Consider the following 15,119-nt stretch of genomic DNA (forward strand, 5'->3'; position numbering starts at 1 on the left):
ATACATGTCCTCCTTGATGATGTAAAAAAAAATTACATGTTTTTTTGAATTTAATTCAAGGTAGAAAACATTTATTGGCATTCATCATGTGGAAAGCCTTGTACTAGGTGCTTGGGAAGATAACGTGAAAGTGAAGTCGCTCAGTCGTGACTGACTCTTTGCGACCCCATGGACTGTAGCCTATCAGGCTCCTGCGTCCATGGGATTTTCCAGGCAAGAGTGCTGGAGTGGACTGCCATTTCCTTCTCCAGGGGATCTTCCCGACCCAGGGATTGAACCTGGGTCTCCTGCATTGCAGGAGATGCTTTGCAAACACAGATTTTAATTTAATATGTAAGACTGTGTGGTGAATGCTATAAAGAAAGAAGCCACGTGCCATGGGAGTGTGGAGTTGGAGAAAGAGGTTTATATCTTTATTTTGATTTCTTACAAAGGAAATATAATCTCTTATGCTTTAACAGGTAATCAATGAATATTTTGGATATTGAAAAGATGAATGAATTTTTTATAATTGTTTTTCCATTGTTGTATATTTAGAAAAAAGTGGAGCCATTTGCCAGCGTTCTTAGTTTGCCATACCCATTCATTTCAGAAATGAGTAAAGTTGCCGTATTTACAGGGGTGAGTAACTTTTTATATCCTTTAGTTTTTTGACACATCACATTAATCAATGATTAGAATAACTGAATAGAGTTAGAGAAAATTCTGGCATCCCCCTAGAATATTTTCCCCATGTGAAACTCAAAGCAGTTAAATGGCTTATTTGAGGTCATATTATTAGTTTGAGAAAGAGCTGAGCCACAATATTAACTTCATCATTATTATCTACCATTTTATGTTTCTCACAAGAGAAGAATTTATCCTACTAGCTGCTGCGTCCTGCTGAAACTCTCCAAACGACAAAAATAACATTGACTTTAAAGCAGTGGGCCATTTAGTGCTGTGAAGACACAAAAACCACACTTTTAAAATGATCTAGTCTGTAAAGTCAAGAAAGTCACGGCAATAACGAGTATAGTAATACAGCTCTTTGTCATTGTTTTTGTGTTATGCACGTTTGTTTATAACATCCTGATGAATTTGTTTTGTAAACTGTTTTTCTTCCTGCCGTCTGTCTCACTTACAATGAAGAAATTCTTTGCTTTTTTCCCCAGAAAAGTAGAGAATATAGCTCTTAGAATGCCACAAAATTTGAGTAAATAGTGACATATTTTTACAGTAAATCCAAATGGTATAAATGAAGCATATAGAGAAAAAAACCAAATACTGTGTATTTTTCTTTTGGATTTTCAGACAGTAGGCTAAATTTTGGCTCTCATTTCTTAAATTTAAAAACCTTTACTCTTACAATACTGGATTGATAAAATGTCTCCATTTAAAGTAGCAAAACTAAATATATTTTAATCTGTTATTTTTGGAAAATGATGTATTGATGACATTGGAGACTTAGGAACACTTGGTGGGTTTTAAATATGCCATTTGGACATATTTCCTCATATATTAGTCAAGAAATGCCTTCAGTTCAGTTTAGTCACTCAGTTGTGTCTGACTCTTTGCAACCCCATGAATTGCCTCATGCCAGGCCTCCCTGTCTATCACCAACTCCCGGAGTTCACCCAAACCCACGTCCATCGAGTCGGTGATGCCATCCAGCCATCTCATCCTCTGTCGTCCCCTTCTCCTCCTGCTCCCAATCCCTCCCAGCATCAGAGTCTTTTCCAATGAGTCAACTCTTCGAATGAAGTGGCCAAAGTATTGGAGTTTCAGCTTTAGCATCAGTCCTTCCAGTGAATACCCAGGACTGATCCCCTTTAGAATGGACTGATTGGATCTCCTTGCAGTCCAAAGGACTCTCAAGAAATGCCTTGCTATTGCTATTGCTAAGTCGCTTCAGTCGTGTCCGACTCTGTGCGACCCCATAGACGGCAGCTCACCAGGCTCCCCAGTCCCTGGGATTCTCCAGGCAAGAACACTGGAGTGGGTTGCCATTTCCTTCTCCAATGCATGAAAGTGAAAAGTGAAAGGGAAGTCGCTCAGTCGTGTCCGACTCTTAGCGACCCCATGGACTGCAGCCTGCCAGGCTCCTTCGTCCATGGGATTTTCCAGGCAAGAGTACTGGAGTGGGGTGCCATTGCCTTCTCTGAAGAAATGCCTTAATCACCTACAAACTAAGCTTGTTCTGAATGTACTATCTCTGATGTATCTAGTTGAAAACTGATGCACTTTCAATTAAAAGTAAAAAATACAGTTTTTATTTTGAACTGTGGTATTTCTGACAAAATACTTGAAAGCAGACTGAATTTGTTTAAAGACTAATGTTCAAACTATTGTATTTTTTGGTAGAATGCATCAGAAATTAAAATAGCAGAAGAAAATGGAGCTGCATTTGCAGGAGGAACTAATCTCATTCAGAAGGTATGGTATTGTTTTCTTATTCATTACTTACAGAAATTATTCTGTTATCTTTGCCATCCATTGATTTATTACATGTGGAACGTAACTACTCTATTCATATCTTTTGATAAAGTGGTTAGTAGAGCTTTACAGAACAAATGATTTTCCTAATCTTTTGAGTCTCAAAATCAAGCTAAGAAAAAACTATCCAGACAGCCTGATATTAGTTATACTTGATTTGTATTTATGATTTTTTTGTTTCTTTCTTATATGTGTTTGTGAGAATTTAATGGATAGACTGGAAAGGACAGTATGACTCTTGTGGTTTTAAATGTGAGATTTAAGGTGAAATCTGAAAGGTAGCCTATATGGATATCCTATTCGGAGGGATTGGGGGCAGGAGAAGAAGGGGACAACAGAGGATGAGATGGCTGGATGGCATCACTGACTTGATGGACGTGAGTCTCAGTGAACTCCGGGAGTTGGTGATGGACAGGGAAGCCTGGCGTGCTGCGATTCATGGGGTCGCAAAGAGTCAGACACGACTGAGTGACTGATCTGATCTGATCTGATTCATATTTCAAAGGCCAGATGTTTATTTTGCCTTATTGGAGTGCAAAGTGTGATTTACTTTAGTCGATTACAAAGGACAGTATCTGACCTCTATAATATGGTACTTTTGGTTACTCTTAAATTTTACCACACCTGCTCTCCCAGCTCCATCAGTTCAAGTGGTATAGGCAAAAAAATGTTATGCAGCCTACCTTGAGAAAATAACAAAGAACTGGTGGAGCCCATTTGAAGCAAAGACATTTGTTTGTTTCAGTTAATTTATTTATTTTAATTGGAGGCTAATTACTTTACAATATTGTAGTCGTTTTTGCCGTACATTGACATGAATCAGCCATGGGTGTACATGTGTTCCCCATCCTGAACCCTCCTCCCACCTCCCTCCCCATCCCATCCCTCAGGGTCATCCCAGTGCACCAGCCCTGAGCACTGTGTCTCATGCATCGAACCTGGACTGGCGATCTGTTTCACATATGATAATATACATGTTTCAGTGCTATTCTCTCAAATCATCCCACTCTCGCCTTCCCCCCCAGAGTCCAGAAGACTGTTCTTTATATCTGTGTCTCTTTTGCTGTCTCACATATAGGGGCATCGTAACCATCTTTCTAAATTCCATATATATGTGTTGGTATACTGTATTGCTGTTTTTCTTTCTGACTTACTTCACTCTGTATAATAGGCTCCAGTTTTATCCACCTCATTAGAACTGATTCAAATGTATTCTTTTTAATGGCTGAGTAATACTCCATTGTGTATATGTACCACAGCTTTCTGATCCATTCATCTGCCGATGGACATCTAGGTTGCTTCCAGGTCCTGGCTATTGTAAACAGTGCTGCGATGAACATTGGGGTGCACGTGTCTCTTTCAATTCTGGTTCCTCTGTGTGTATGCCCAGCAGTGGGCTTGCTGGATCATATGGCAGTTCTATTTCCAGTTTTTTAAGGAATCTCCACACTGTTCTCCATAGTGGCTGTACTAGTTTGTATTCCCACCAACATGTAAGAGGGTTCCCTTTTCTCCTCACCCTCTCCAGCATTTATTGTTTGTAGACTTTTTGGTGATGGCCATTCTGACCAGCGTGAGATGGTACCTCATTGTGGTTTTGATTTGCATTTCTCTGATAATGAGTGATGTTGAGCATCTTTTCATGTGTTTGTTAGCCATCTGAATGTCTTCTTTGGAGAAATGTCTATTTAGTTCTTTGGCCCATTTTTTGATTGGGTCGTTTATTTTTCTGGAATTGAGCTGAATTGAGGTTGTATATTTTTGAGATTAATTCATGTCAGTTGCTTCATTTGCTATTATTTTCTCCCATTCTGAAGGCTGTCTTTTCACCTTATAGTTTCCTTCATTGTGTCAAAGCTTTTAGGTTTAATTAGGTCCCATTTGTTTATTTTTGCTTTTATTTCCATTACTCTGGGAGGTGGATCATAGAGGATCCTGCTGTGATTTATGTTGGAGAGTGTTTTGCCTATGTTTTTCTCTAGGAATTTTATCATTTCTGCTCATATGTTTAGATCTTTAATCCATTTTGAGTTTATTTTTGTGTATGGTGTTAGAAAGTGTTCTAGTTTCATTCTTTTACAAGTGGTTGACCAGTTTTCCTAGACCCACTTGTTAAAGAAATTGTCTTTTCTCCATTGTATATTCTTGAAGCAGACATTTATTTTTTTAAAGATGTGGGAAGAAGAGGCACATCTCTCCATGCTGTTCTTCAGAACTCTGCATTCAAATGGGTATATCTTTCCTTTTCTCCTTTGCCTTTTGCTTCTCTTCTCTTCTCAGCTATTTGTAAGGCCTCAACAGACAACCATTTTGAATTTTGCATTTCTTTTTCTTGGGGATGGTCTTGATCACTGCCTGTACAATATTATGAACCTCTGTCCATAGTTCTTCAGGTACTCTATCAGATCTAATCCTTTGAATCTATTTGTCACTTCTGTATAATTGTAAGGGATTTAGGTCATACCGGAATGGTCTGGTGGTTTTCCTTATTTTCTTCAATTTCAGTCTGAATTTAGCAATAAGGAGTTCATGATCTGAGCCACAGTCAGTTCCCTGTCTTGTTTTTGCTGATTGTATAGAGCTTCTTCATTTTTGGCTGCAAAGAATAAATCAGTCTAATCTCACTATTGACCATATGGTAAGGCCATGTGTAGAGTCTTCTCTGGTGTTGTTGGAAGAGGGTGTTTGCTATGACCAGTGCGTTCTCTTGGCAAAGCTCTGTTAGCCTTTGACCTGCTTCATTTTGTACTCCAAGGCCAAATTTGCCTGTTACTCTAGGTATCACTTAACTTCCTACTTTTGCATTCCAGTCCCCTATAATGAAAAGGACGTCTTATTTGGGTGTTAGTTCTAGAATGTAGGTCAAGAAGCAACAGTTAGAACTGGACATGAAATAACAGACTGGTTCAAAATAGGGAAAGGAGTACGTCAAGGCTGTATAATGTCACCTTGTTTATTTAACTTATATGCAGGGTACATCATGTGAAATGCTGGGCTGGGTGAAGCACAGCTGTAATCAAGATTGTCGGGAGAAATATCAATAACCTCAGCTATGCAGGTAATACCACGCTTATGGCAAAAAGTGAAGAAGAAATGAAGAGCCTCTTGATGAAAGTGAAAGAGGAGAGTAAAAAAGTTGGCTTAAAGCTCAACATTCAGAAAACTAAGATCATGGCATCCAAACCTGTCACTTTATGGCAAATAGATGGGGAAACAGTGGAAACGGTGAGAGACTTTATTTTCCTGGGCTCCAAAATCACTGCAGGTGGTGACTGCAACCATGAAATTAAAAGACGCTTGCTCCTTGGAAGAAAAGCTATCACCAACCTAGACAGCATACTAAAAAGCAGAGGCATTACTTTGCCAATAAAGGTCCACCTAATCAAAGCTATGGTTTTTCCAGTAGTCATGTATGGATGTGAAAGTTGGATTGTAAAGAAAGCTGAGTGCTGATGAATTCATGCTTTTGAACTGTGGTGTTGGTGAAGACTCTTGAGAGTCCCTTGGACTGCAAGGAGATTAAACCAGTCAGTCCTAAAGTAAATCAGTCCTGAGTATTCATTGGAAGGAGTTATGCTGAAGCTGAAACTTCAATACTTTGCCCACCTCATGGGAAGAACTGACTGATTTGAAAAGACCCTGATGCTGGGAAAGATTGAAGACAGGAGGAGGAAGGGACAACAGAGGATGAGATGGTTGGATGGTATCACTGACTCAATGGACATGAGTTTGAGTATGCTCTGGGATTTGGTGATGGACAGGGAAGCCTGGAATGCTACAGTCCATGGGGTTGCAAAGAGTCAGACACGACTGAGTGACTGAACTGACTGAACTGAATTGCTTTAAGTACATTTTGCTTTAATTTTAATACATGTGAAATGTCACAAGTATGCTTGGTTCTGAGGGATTTTAAAGTTGTTTCATTTTTACTTGTCTCTAAATTGTGATTTCCATCTATAGAGTTTTGTGATATTTTATGATATCATCTTAAAGGCTACCTGGAGCATAACTTTCAAACAGAATTTTAATTTAATCCAAAGGAAAATGTTTTAGAATCAGGATTAGAAAATCTTGGCTTGGAAATTTCACATATAGTTCTTTGATATTTCAAAATTGCCTCTGCTTTCATATTTGTAGTGATGAGAGCCCTGATTTTGGAGCCAAACTGCCTTTGTTTGGTTCTGGGTCTGCCACTTAAAAGTGCAGACTGATTTGTCCTCCCTAAGCCCTGGTTTTAGAAATGGCAGAGGATCCAGAGATCAAATTGCCAACATCCTCTGGATCATCGAAAAAGGAAGAGAGTTCCAGAAAAACATCTATTTCTGCTTATTGACTATGCCAAAGCCTTTGACTGTGTGGATCACAATAAACTGTGGAAAATTCTTCAAGAGATGGGAATACCAGATCACCTGACCTGCCTCTTGAGAAACTTACATGCAGGTCAAGAAGCAACAGTTAGAACGGGACATGGAAAAACAGACTGGTTCCAAATAGGAAAAGGAGTACGTCAAGGCTGCATATTGTCACTCTGCTGATTTAACTTCTATGCAGAGTACATCATGAGAAACGCTGGGCTGGATGAAGCACAAGCTGGAATCAAGATTGCCAGGAGAAATATCAATCATCTCAGATATGCAGATGACACCACCCTTATGGCAGAAAGTGAAGAAGAACTCAAAAGCCTCTTGATGAAAGTGAAAGTGGAGAGTGAAAAAGTTGGCTTAAAGCTCAACATTCAGAAAACGAAGATCATGGCATCTGGTCCCATCATGTCATGGGAAATAGATGGGGAAACAGTGGAAACAGTGTCAGACTTTATTTTTTTGGGCTCCCAAATCACTGCAGATGGTGATTGCAGCCATGAAATTAAAAGACGCTTACTCCTTGGAAGAAAAGTTATGGCCAACCTAGATAGCATATTGAAAAGCAGAGATACTACTTTGCCAACAAAGGTCCATCTAGTCAAGGCTGTGGTTTTTCCAGTGGTCATATATGGATGTGAGAGTTCGACTGTGAAGAAAGCTGAGCACTGAAGAATTGATGCTTTTGAACTGTGGTGTTGGAGAAGACTCTTGAGAGTCCCTTGAACTGCAAGGAGATCCAACCAGTCCATTCTGAAGGAGATCAGCCCTGGGATTTCTTGGGAAGGAATGATGCTAAAGCTGAAACTCCAGTACTTTGGCCACCTCATGCGAAGAGTTGACTTATTGGAAAAGACTCTGATGCTGGGAGGGATTGGGGGCAGGAGGAGAAGGGGATGACAGAGGATGAAATGGCTGGTTGGCATCACCGACTCTATGGATGTGAGTTTGAGTCAACTCCGGAAGATGGTGATGGACAGGGAGGCCTGGCGTGCTGCGATTCTTAGGTCGCAAAGAGTCGGACACGACTGAGCGACTGAACTGAACTGAAGCCCTCAACTTCCTTGCCTAGAATGTGTGGTCAATATTAGTACTTGCCTTGTAGGGTTGTTGTATACACTTGGTGAACTAAACCATGTAACGTGTTTAGCACGTTACAAGTATTCGAAGTATACTTAGTACATTACAAGTATTCTAAGAATACTTGTCACATGCCAAGGATTCTTTTTATGTAAATTATTATTGTTCAGGGCTTCCCACGTAGCTCAGTCGGTAAAGCATCTGCCTGTAATGTAGGAGACCTGAGTTTAATTCCTGGGTTGGGAAGTTCCCCTGGAGAAGGAAATGACAACCCACTCCAGTATTTTTGCCTGGAGAATCCCATGCACAGAAGAGCCTGGCAGACTACAGTTCATGAGATCACAAGAGTCAGAGACAACTTAGTGCTATCTTTCTTTCTATTATTGTTCAGGGGAGCATAGTATGCCATTTAGGGAGTAAAGACTTTGTATAAAGAAAAAATAGTAACAGGAAAATAAAATTCCAGAATCATGCTTAATTTTGCTAGAGTTCAAGTTTTTATAGTTTAATGTGTAACCCCAAACTAAGGCTTTGAATGACATATTGTGGTAAGATTTTATGCAAAGAGAATCATTGGTAAGATAATTGTTGCCCAGGCAGTATTACTCTAAACAGTTGCTTCAATTTTAAGTCAGCTGAATTTTTAAATGGAGTATACTGTAGAAGTAAAGTAATTATTCTGAGTACCTGCCTGAGTTAATTTAAAATGTCTTCTAAAAACGGAAATTACTCTCTTTACTCTTAGAATGGAATTAGACTACGCATAATAAACTGTAAGTAAACTTGTCTTTGACCATCCCACTCCTCCTTTATTTTTTGGAGGCAAAAGGAATTTTCGTTTCAGTTGTCTTGGTGCTCCAAATTTAGGAAAGCGATGTGGTTGCTAATGATTTGGCAGCTAGTGATTATTAATTTTACATGTGATCTTGCAAAAATTTCAGCATTTTTTTTCAGTTTTGATGGACATACAAATTCAACTTTTTTGGGACTGTATGAACCACGTACACATCAGTGCAGTGTTCTAGCTTGTAGAACCAACATGAGTAATCAACACTTTTGATTAACATAACCCCAAGGAAGAATTAAACCTGTTAAATGTTTGTTTATAATGGATGTGGCTATTTTTTAAAAGCAAACATTAGAAAATGTTTTGCTTCTGAAGATTTTCCTAATTGGTAAATATGTTCATATGATCCTTGTGTTTAAAGAAAGGAATTGTGCTTAATATGTATTTTCTAAATTGTAAAAAATGATTACTACATTAGACCTTATTTTTAGAAAAATAAAGCCTTTTCTGTAATCTAAGGTTATCTTTTCCCTTCTGATTTTCAGATTTTGGATGATGAAATTCAAGCAGATTTTTATATAGCTGTTCCAGAAATAATGCCCGAGCTTAATCCATTAAGGAAGAAACTGAAAACAAGATTTCCTAAGTTTAATCGAAGTAAGGGAGAGTTCTTTTACTACTTCAGTACTCTGTCAACAACTTTCTAATATATATGTTTAATTAGAAAACAAAATTGCTAATATATGTGTAGAGTAAATACTATGCTCTGGTATTTCAGTTTTGTGTTACACAAGAACGTGTAGAATTTTTTTCCTTTGGCATTAATATTGGTGATTTAATGTAATTTGAAAACCTAGTTGCTTTATAATACCAGATCTTTAAATTTAGGCCATATTCTTGTTTTAAATTAGTGGAACACATTACCCACTAGGTATATTATCATCATACTATCTTATGTCTCTTTATCAAAACAACACGTATGCTCGTTTATGTTAGCTTTCATCATCTATATATGCTGGCTTTCTGTGTATGGTTCTGCAGTTATTTTCCCTGAGAAACTTTCCCCTTGTGAATATTTGCCCCTTATGAAATTTAGTAAGAAAAGTACGGGTGCTCCATAAATAGCCTTGTTATAAAGTATGAAGTATTATATGATAAATTCACAAGATGCAGTAGATGTTCATTAGAGGAGGAATTTATACGTAGATGGGGAAATCAGAGAAGGCATCTTAAAGGGGGTGACGTTTAAACTGTACATTGAATAATTTGATGAGCAGACTAAGAGGGATATTTTAAGTAGAATCTGTTAATCATAGACACTGAAGTAAGTCAGAAATTACAGACTACATTGAAGAAATATCAGTTAGTTTTCTTTGGCGGTAGTGAATGGTACCCCTACTTTGAAATGAATATGTTAGAAAGGTAGATTGATGCTGTATTGAGCAGAATCTTGAATAAGATCCTCAGAAATTTGGACCTTGATTCTGTATTCAGCAGGACTCTCTTAGAAGTTTTTTTAAGTTGGGGGATTCTTTAGAGCTTTAATCTAGCAAGAGTTTGTAAAATGTACTGGCATGAAATCATGCAAGGAGACCAGTTCAGATGCAGTTGCCAGAGATTAATAAAGGTGAGGCTTAAAGTCTTCATAATGAGTCTGGAGTAAAGAGGACAGATGTCAAAGATAATAGGACTTTGCACTATGTAGTTAGCAATGGACATGTTGAGAGAAAGAAAGGGAAGAGTCAAATGATGCTGAGATTTTTCAGCCTAGGGATCTCTTCTAATAAGTTGATATCATTAATGCAAATGGGGAGTAGGTTTGGGAGGAAAGAGTACATTCACTAGCAGACATAGTTCCTTTTAGGTGGTGCTGAATATCTGCTGTAGATAGATGTTTTTTCAAATAAAATTTTATAAGGTAAAAGAGCAGATATTTTAAAATTATTTTACTAGATCTTCAAATTTTAACTCTAGTTGAGCTAAAAAAAATCCTGCTAAAATTCTTCATACATGATAGCCACTAATGCTCATCTGAGTTAAAGACCATGTTCTGTACTGTAAGCAAATTCAAATGGACTCTTCAGTTCTTTTGTTATATTGGAGTTTTGTTTATTTTTAATAGCCTGCAATGAATAACACATCCTTGTGAGATATTGGACGGAGGTTTGGTGCTTGTTAGTAGGAATTTCCATTATAGTAGTGTTTGTTTTCATGGAATCACACTACATTCTTTCCTAAATAAGACCTGAAATTGAACATTATTTTAAAAATTAAACCAGAATTGCAGTTGAATTTGAGGATAAGTCTCTTAAGTTTTTTCCTAATTGAATTCAAGCTCAATAAAGCCAAATAATACTAAATATAGTCAATTAAAAGTAAAACTGAATACCGAGTTTATCTGTATTCAGCTCGCTCATTGCTTTGCACGCACGGTTAACTGGTTTTTCATGGAAATTAATTTTGTCACCTTTGCGAACTTTATCCATTCTTTGAATAATTTTTGGTCTCAGTTTCCTTTAGTGTTGAGGTTTTTTAATTGCCATTTTCATCACAAAATTTGGGATAATTAGTTTTAGTCTGAAAGGTTTTCAAAGAACATTTCTTCATCACAAATAAGAAAAGTTTCCCCTGAAAATGTTTATTTTTATTAGTGGGCTTTACTTTATTTCTGCTTTCATAATGAATCATAGCTTCTGTATACTATGGTCAAGTTACCTAGGTATGTCCCCTACCTCTATTTGCTTACCAAAGCATCTTGGAAAAACAGACAGACCTTTCACCTTCCCCAGCTTTTTCTTCTCACCCCCACACGATCTGTTCAACAGCACTGGCAAAACATTTGTGTTCTTTAAACATGAAGACAAACGATTAACCTGTCAAAAATGTTAAAACAGAGTACACCAGATGTGCATTAGAACAAATGAAGCTTGTTTTATGCATTTTTAGAGCTTATTCAGATTCTTGTTTAGGAACATTTGATTCCCCTTACATCCAACAAAAGATGTAAGGGTAAAGTAGGAATTACGTTTTGAGCAATGGATGGAATTAAAAAACAAACAAACAAGCCCCTGCAGCTGAGCTCATTAGTTTCCCATTTTGTCTTACATTTTGTCTTTGTAATGGGAGTGGGTGTAACTAACTTGGCTGGACTGAATGTGCACATTTTGCAGCATGTTTAATGCTGCAGTTTTGTTTTATTTTAATTGCTTACGTAACTATAAGCAAGTTCTCTTTTTTTTCCAATGCACATTTGGCATATTTTCTTAGTATTTCTTTTTTATCTCATTAAAAAAAAGACATTTAAAACTTGCTTTTCAAAATTTCTTTGGAAGAAATTGGGTTTCATTTTCCTTGTCAACTAGCTTCCCCCCAGTTCCCTGCCACAATGTTAACTCTAACATTTTTTCATATCTAACATAGATATATACATTTTATTGATATTTTAAAAGTTTTCTTTATTCCTAATGTTACTAACATTTACTAAACAGAAAATACTAGTGTGAAAATATCTTGACTTATAAAGCATACTAAGTTGTTGGCAGGTAAGGGACATGATTAGAAAATTGGACCCATTACTGTGTGTTCCTCTTAACACATAGCTCTTAGAACTGAACATCAGTGTTGCAGTTGGGAGTCTTGTCAAAAGGATATTCCAGCAGGCTTGTCTATAGAGTATTCACATCTACTGAGTAGGGCACTGCTTTCTGTAAGGAAGTTGCTTTTGTATTGTATTTGAGAGTAATGGATGTAAAATGATTGAAATCTAATGTCAGTTATTTTTAGCTCATAGATCAACATGCTGTATTTAAGAGTATTGCTTGCATTATTGAAACAATTAGAATTCTTTGGTCATATGAAGAAAAATGATAAAGCAAATGGAATTTGTGCAGGGTAACAAATTTGAAATTTTTCTAAATTTCCCTCTCTCGTGTACTAATAATTTAAAACTATTTATGTGTGAAAGATTCCAGTGATGATTAGGTATGATTATTACTGCTATAGATGAATTAGTGATGTATTACAACTGGTGCTGTTGATCTTCTTTATTTCCCTTACTCCAGCCATAGTTGCTTCCTTGCTGTTACTCATACACACCAAGTTTTCTCCCTTCTCAGGTCTTTGGATTCATTGTCCTATCTGTCTGTAATGCTTTTTACTAATTTGTCTGGCTCACATTCTTATTCAAGTATCACCTAGATGGAGAGACCTTCTGTGACCATTCTATTTAAATATTAATCTCCACTTCCCATTACCACTAGATTTCTCATTATCGTATTTTTACCTTCTTTCTTTTAAGGCTTATCAATCTTGGCATCTTACATTTTTAATTTGTGGGTGTGTGTTCAATTTCTTCCATTAGCATAAGGGCGTTTTTGGTTTTGTCCACTAGTATAGTCTCATGACCTAGAATAGCATCTGGCACATAGTAGGTACTCAACAAACATATCATATGTGTCAAGCCTTGAATGTGATGGCTGTGAACAAGAGAAAGTCCATACGGGTACAGAGTGAATAGTTTTGTTTTCTGCACTAGACAAGCTGACTTACTAAGCATTTATTTTTAATTTAATTCACTCAGATTTCTCTAGTTAAAGAAATAGACCAAAACAAAGCACATAACCTCAAAACCTTTATTTGTTTCCACTGTCCTTTATAGCAGTGATCTTACTTCTTTCTGTTGTCTCATACCAAGTTTCTCAGGCATGTCTCTTTAGTGATTGGCTGTCTCTATTTCCTTTCCAATTGTTATTCTTCCTTATATACTTTTCTCTCATAACTCAGCTCAAATGTTGCTCTCACTACTAATCTCTGTTCTTTCTTTTGTCACATTTAAAGGTCTCTTTTTAATTTTCTCTTTTTCTTGATACTAATTTTTACACTGTACAATATATATATTTTTTATTTTATTTTATTTTTAAACTTTACAATATTGTATTGGTTTTGCCAAATATCGAAATGAATCTGCCACAGGTATATATGTGTTCCCCATCCTGAACCCTCCTCCCTCCTCCCTCCCCATACCATCCCTCTGGGTCGTCCCAGTGCACCAGCCCCAAGCATCCAGTATAGTGCATCAAACCTGGACTGGCGACTCGTTTCATACATGATATTATATGTATTTCAATGCCATTCTCCCATGTCATCCCACCCTCTCCCTCTCCCACAGAGTCCAAAAGACTGTTCTATACATCAGTGTCTCTTTTGCTGTCTTGTATACAGGGTTATTGTTACCATCTTTCTAAATTACATATATATGCATTAGTATACTGTATTGGTGTTTTTCTTTCTGGCTTACTTCACTCTGAATAATAGGCTCCAGTTTCATCTACCTCATTAGTACTGGTTCAAATGTATTCTTTTTAATGGCTGAGTAATACTCCATTGTGTTTATGCACCACAGCTTTCTTATCCATTCATCTGCTGATGGGCATCTAGGTTGCTTCCATGTCCTGGCTATTATAAACAGTGCTGCGATGAACATTGGGGTACACGTGTCTCTTTTCCTTCTGGTTTCCTCAGTGTGTATGCCTAGCAGTGGGATTGCTGGATCATAAGGCAGTTCTGTTTCCAGTTTTTTAAGGAATCTCCACACTGTTCTCCATAGTGGCTGTACTAGTTTGCATTCCCACCAACATACACTGTACAATCTTAACACTTTTTTTTCCTAACTACTCCTCCTTTGTCTTCCCTGCCTCCTTACATTCTACTTTCTTTATCCCTGTCATATTCTCTGGTGAAGAAGAGAGAAGGTACATTAGTATGAAATACCTATATGTTAGTGTAGATTATGTTCATTATGAAAATTAAATAGAATTAGGAGAAGAGAAAGGAAAAGAAAGAGGAGAAAAGTAGACAAATGTAAAAGCACAGAGAAAAAAGAAAATAGAGAAAGAGGAGGCTATAACTACATAATCTCAAAGCCCTAAAAATAGTGGGAAAGATTTAATCTTGGGCTATATTGAAAAGCAGAATTAAAGGGTGGCTAGCATAGACCTCCTTCTGTCTTGGCTTTATCTCTCACTGTGACTTTGAAAAAATTTTTGAACATTTTTGTGCCTTTGTTTTTCATCTCCAAAATGGATTTCATGATAACATGTCCCCATGGTGTTTTTATTATAATGTGCAAGAGCTCAGCACAGGCTAAGTACATGATGCATATGACCCTCTGTTACTATTGACTCCCTATAATTCCTAAACTAGCTATGCATGTTCCACAATTACTTTTTTCTTTTTTTAAAAAAGTTTTTCCTAATTATTTTAGAAGTCATTCTTTTTCATGGCTTCATATATCGTTTCTACCTTTATAGCTCATTTATTGAATCAGCATATATTTATTGGGTGTCTACTGTGTGCCAGGCAGTACACTTAGTGCTGAAGATTAAAAGATGAATAGATAGTTCCCAGCTTTAAGGAGA

At 37.1% G+C, this 15,119-nt stretch overlaps 1 protein-coding gene across 1 annotated transcript in view; it reads left to right on the plus strand.

The window, feature by feature from the left end:
• MRPL1 (mitochondrial ribosomal protein L1) overlaps positions 1–15,119 on the plus strand; it is a 70,811-nt gene that overhangs the window by 23,772 nt on the left and 31,920 nt on the right. The window contains exons 4-6 of the mRNA XM_005890199.3: positions 538–621; positions 2,344–2,415; positions 9,249–9,360. Coding sequence (XP_005890261.1) covers positions 538–621; positions 2,344–2,415; positions 9,249–9,360 — 268 coding nt within the window. The remainder of the gene's footprint in view (positions 1–537; positions 622–2,343; positions 2,416–9,248; positions 9,361–15,119) is intronic.

Source organism: Bos mutus, chromosome 6 (assembly GCF_027580195.1).
Source record: "Bos mutus isolate GX-2022 chromosome 6, NWIPB_WYAK_1.1, whole genome shotgun sequence".
Lineage (NCBI taxonomy): Eukaryota > Metazoa > Chordata > Mammalia > Artiodactyla > Bovidae > Bos > Bos mutus.